Source organism: Rhinoraja longicauda, chromosome 5, assembly GCF_053455715.1.
Source record: "Rhinoraja longicauda isolate Sanriku21f chromosome 5, sRhiLon1.1, whole genome shotgun sequence".
Lineage (NCBI taxonomy): Eukaryota > Metazoa > Chordata > Chondrichthyes > Rajiformes > Arhynchobatidae > Rhinoraja > Rhinoraja longicauda.
The window spans coordinates 63,546,550-63,550,890 of record NC_135957.1 but is presented as its reverse complement, the minus strand read 5'-3'; the positions used below and the strand labels follow the sequence as shown (position 1 = coordinate 63,550,890).

General features: G+C 44.0%; 1 protein-coding gene across 1 annotated transcript; it reads right to left on the bottom strand.

The window, feature by feature from the left end:
- Positions 1–1,406: 1,406 nt before the first annotated feature.
- LOC144594027 (4-galactosyl-N-acetylglucosaminide 3-alpha-L-fucosyltransferase 9-like) lies at positions 1,407–3,321 on the bottom strand. The gene is made up of 2 exons (XM_078400191.1): positions 2,991–3,321; positions 1,407–2,152 (listed from the first exon to the last, which is right to left on the bottom strand). The coding sequence occupies exons 1-2, from the start codon at positions 3,319–3,321 to the stop codon at positions 1,407–1,409; spliced, it is 1,077 nt and encodes a 358-aa protein (XP_078256317.1).
- Between the last annotated feature and the right edge of the window lie 1,020 nt (positions 3,322–4,341).

The window sequence follows — 4,341 nt, the reverse complement described above, 5'->3', positions numbered from 1 at the left end:
TGCAGTTATAATCTCCAGAAATAAACAGCATTTTACATTATCATCATATCATATCATATATATACAGCCGGAAACAGGCCTTTTCGGCCCTCCAAGTCCGTGCCGCCCAGCGATCCCCGTACATTAACATTATCCTGCACCCACTAGGGACAATTTTTACATTTACCCAGCCAATTAACCTACATACCTGTACGTCTTTGGAGTGTGGGAGGAAACCGAAGATCTCGGAGAAAACCCACGCAGGTCATGGGGAGAACGTACAAACTCCTTACAGTGCAGCACCCGTAGTCAGGATCGAACCTGAGTCTCCGGCGCTGCATTCGCTGTAAAGCAGCAACTCTACCGCTGCGCTACCGTGCCATTATTGTCATGTGTACCACCGTGTACAAATACCTGATAAAAGGATAGTGTGAATAATGTTTAGTGCAAGATAAATAATAATAATAATAATATATTCCTTTATTCGTCCCACACCGGGGAAATTTACAGTGTTACAGCAGCAAAGTGGATAGCAAGAGAGCAAGAGATCATTCATTATAAATAAAAGATACATAAATTGTCATCAGTTTTCTGTGTGTTCTTAGCTGTTATTGTTGACTCGTCTGCTGGGAGCAGTGCTGGTTGAGCAGTCTCCCAGCAGCGGGAAGGAAGGACCTCCTATATCTGTAAAGTCCAATCAAAGATTGGACATGTAAAGTCCAATCAAAGATTGTTTGAGGGTAGATAGTAGCTCAGGACCACTCTCCAGATGTTGGTAGGATGGTTCAATTGTCTGATAACAGCTGGAAAGAAATTGTCCGTGAATCTGGAGGTGTTCGTTTTCGCACTTCTATACCTTTTGCCTGATGGGAGGCATTGCCTGATGGGAGTTACTGATATATATATACTTCCAAGTAGAAAATGGGATTGCAACGAGTAAACTAAGGAGCAAACTGCACCATGCTGAAACCTTTCTGTTAGTCAACACACATATATTTAGAAGATAGACACGAAATGCTAGAGTAACTCAGCGGGACAGGCAGCATCTCTGGAGGGAAGGAATAAGTGGTGTTTCGGGTCGAGACCCTTCGTCACACTGCCTGACCCCTCAGCCTGAAGAATGGTCTCGACTCGAAATATCACCCATTCCTTCTCACCAGAGATACTGCGTGTCCCACTGAGTACTCCAGCATTTTGTGTCTATCTTCAGTGTGAGCCAACATCTGCAGTTCTTTCTATACATAGAATTAGGGCTGTTTCAGCTTATTAAGAAATCCATCGATCTATTTTGAATTCATGCGCAATAAAATAAAATCAAGTTCCATTGTTAATTTCGAAGATGAATCTACAAAATTTCCTTTTGGAAATAAAAGCTAATAAAAATTATCATATGCTGCTGATGATTGACACTATTTACATACTTCAGTTCAATCCCAAAACCATTTCATCAAATTGGGGATGGATTTATATTCTTTATGTCGGCGAATATTTTCACAGACAGAGCATGCATGTTCATGCCCGAATTGAGCCTTCCTCACTTTATAGTATTTTTTCCATTTGAAGTAGCTCATGTACAATTTTTCATCACCATCCAGCTTGTGAAGGTAATCAGCAAGCTCTTTGGCTGAACGAAAGTCAGCCACGTGAATGAAGGAATCACCTGGAATGTAATTTTCATAGTTCTCCCTGGATGGGCCCAGGACCACAGGAACACTACCCGCCAGCAGGGCATTGTAGAGCTTTTCAGTTATGTAATCTTTATGTATTGAGTTCTCGAAGGAAAGGTAGAACTTACATCTAGATATCATTGGGATCAAATCATTATTACTCAGATCTTTTTTGAAAGCTCGACCATATATGTCAATCGGAACATATTTTTGAAGTTCTTTGTAATATTTTACCCTGGCATAATTAAAATTCCAGTTGCTTACAATCCAACACACGAGGCTGCTTTTCTTTGGCAATTCAAAGGCTGACTGAACTCTGTTTATTGTTAGCGATCCATAAGGCACAGGGATATCTGAGTCTCTTCGATATGTCAAGGTCAAATTGAAGAGTCGGTTAAGCTTTGTCTTTTTAGGAGTGTTTGTAGGTGACTCCAGATTCATCCAAACCCATTTCTGGAAAACTGGTCGAGGGTGTGTGGGCAGATTAGACAGGTCAATAGTCAATAGTCAATAGTCAATAGTCGTTTATTTGTTACATACACATAAATGTGTAGTAAAATGAAACATTACCCGCAGTTGAACAATAAGACCAATAAGATTAATCAATAAAAATGCAATAACACATACAATCACAACTAACACCAAACAAAAAGAAACATCCATCACAGTGAGTCTCCTCCAGTCCCTCCTCACTGTGATGGAAGGCCAGAATGTCTTTTTCTCTTCCCTGCCGTCTTGTCCCGCGGTCAGGCTGTTGGAGTTGCCACGTCGGGGCGGTCGGGGCTCCCGATATTGAAGCCCCCGCTGGGCGGTGAAAAAAAATCTCGCGGCCTATTTCAGGCCGCGCCGGATGGTGAAAGGTCCGTGGCGGGCCGACCCAAGCCCCGCGATTCGGGGCGGGCGGACACGTTGCCTCTGCCGCTGCCGGAGCTCCCGATGTCGGCCCCCATCCAGGGGCCTGCGGGCTTCCGACGTCCACGCGGCCCGCGCCGGAGCCTCCGGAGACGAGTCGCAGCCGTTCCCGCAGCATTCGCAGGCAGCCAGCGCCGCAGGTGGTGAGTCCGGACCGCGGGCTCTGCGAACCAGAGACCCAGGTGGTCCCAGGTGCATGGCCGCAACGGGAACGGAGACACGATACAGAACAAAGGTCGCGTCTCCGTTCTGGAGAGAGAATGTTACAGTTACAGTTCCCGTTCCCTCCCACCCCCCCCCCCCCCCAAACATAACATACAACACTACATCATATTAACACTACAATTGAGACAAAAACAACAAAAAACACAAAAGACAGACGGACTGCAGGCAAGCCGCAGCTGCGACGGCAGCGCTGGTCTCCTCTGATATTCTTGTTATGGATAAGAACAGCGTGGGATTTGTTATACATGTTCTTATCCGCTGTCAAATAGCAGCCATGGATGTTAAAAACAGACCCACAAGAATTGAGCTCAAATTTGTGACCAAAAGGCCATAGCCAAATCAGCACAATAGTTTGATTATCTTCTTGTCGTGAACCGAGGATGTTTTTCGTGCTTTGATTTGAGGTGGCCGATTTCATGGGAGGAAGAATCCATCTATTTGTTGAATTAGCGTAGAGCATAAACGAGGCAAAAAAGCAGTAGAAAATGATGATGGGAATTAAAATGGTGTGCATCATCCATTTATTAGATGAATTCATAATATCCCCTGTGAAAGAGAAGAATAAAAACCATTAGGATCCATGGAACATGGGTCCTCATTCACTATAACTAGATCAATATCTAGGATAGACACAAAATGGTGGAGTAACTCAGCGGGTCAGGCAGCATTTCCGGAGAAAATGAATAACTGACATTTCGGGTCAGAATCCTTCTTCAGACTTAAAGATGGAGAAGTCAAGAACAAAATATAGACCGCAACAGATGACCTGGGGAAGGGTGGAATCCATAATGGACCATAGTTGGGTGGGGAAAATGTGTTAACGTCAGGAATACAAGAAATGGAACAGTGGAACAAGTTGAATGACTAGGGTGGGGGAGGGGGGGGGGTTGAGAGGAGAGGGGGGAGGGGGGAGTGGGGGTTGGAAGAAATACAGGAGTTACTTGAAATTAGAGAAATTAAAGGTTTCAAACTGCTGGATTGTAAGCTGCTCAAACAAAATATGAGGTGCTGTTCCTCCAATTTGCTTGTGGCCTTACTCTGACAGTGGAGGAGGCTTGGGACAGAAAGCTCAGTATGGGAAAGGGAAGGGGAGTTAAAATGTTTGGCAACCGGGAGAACACGTAGGCTACGGCGGACTGAGCGTAAGTATTCAGCGAAATGATTGCCAAGTCTACACTAGGTGTCGCCGACTGAGGTTTGTTTGCCCAGGTGATACAAAAAAAAAATGCCACCAACAAATCCTAAAAATATTTTTTAAATTGCTAAAGGAAACAATGGAAGGAAAAGTGAATGGATGCCTTTATTTAGAGTCTTTCAAAACTTGAAGAAATTAAAATTGTTTCAAACCATTCAACACTCCTTTTATAATGTATTGAATGAGATATCCAATTTACAATCTGCAAGACCTTATAGAAACGTGGAAAATAGGTGCAGGAGTAGACCATTCGGTCCTTCGAGCCAGCACCACCATTCAATATGATCATGGCTGATCATCTAAAATCAGTACCCCGTTCCTGCTTTTTCCCCATATCCCCTGACTTCTTTAGCCCTAAGAGCT

Bases quoted from the DNA above. Each gene is read 5' to 3' on its own strand.
- LOC144594027 (XM_078400191.1), bottom strand. From the start codon at position 3,321: ATGAATTCATCTAATAAATGGATGATGCACACCATTTTAATTCCCATC. The intron at 2,153-2,990 runs ATATCAGAGGAG...TTGACTATTGAC, and splicing joins TGTTCTTATCCATAACAAGA to TATTGACTATTGACCTGTCT.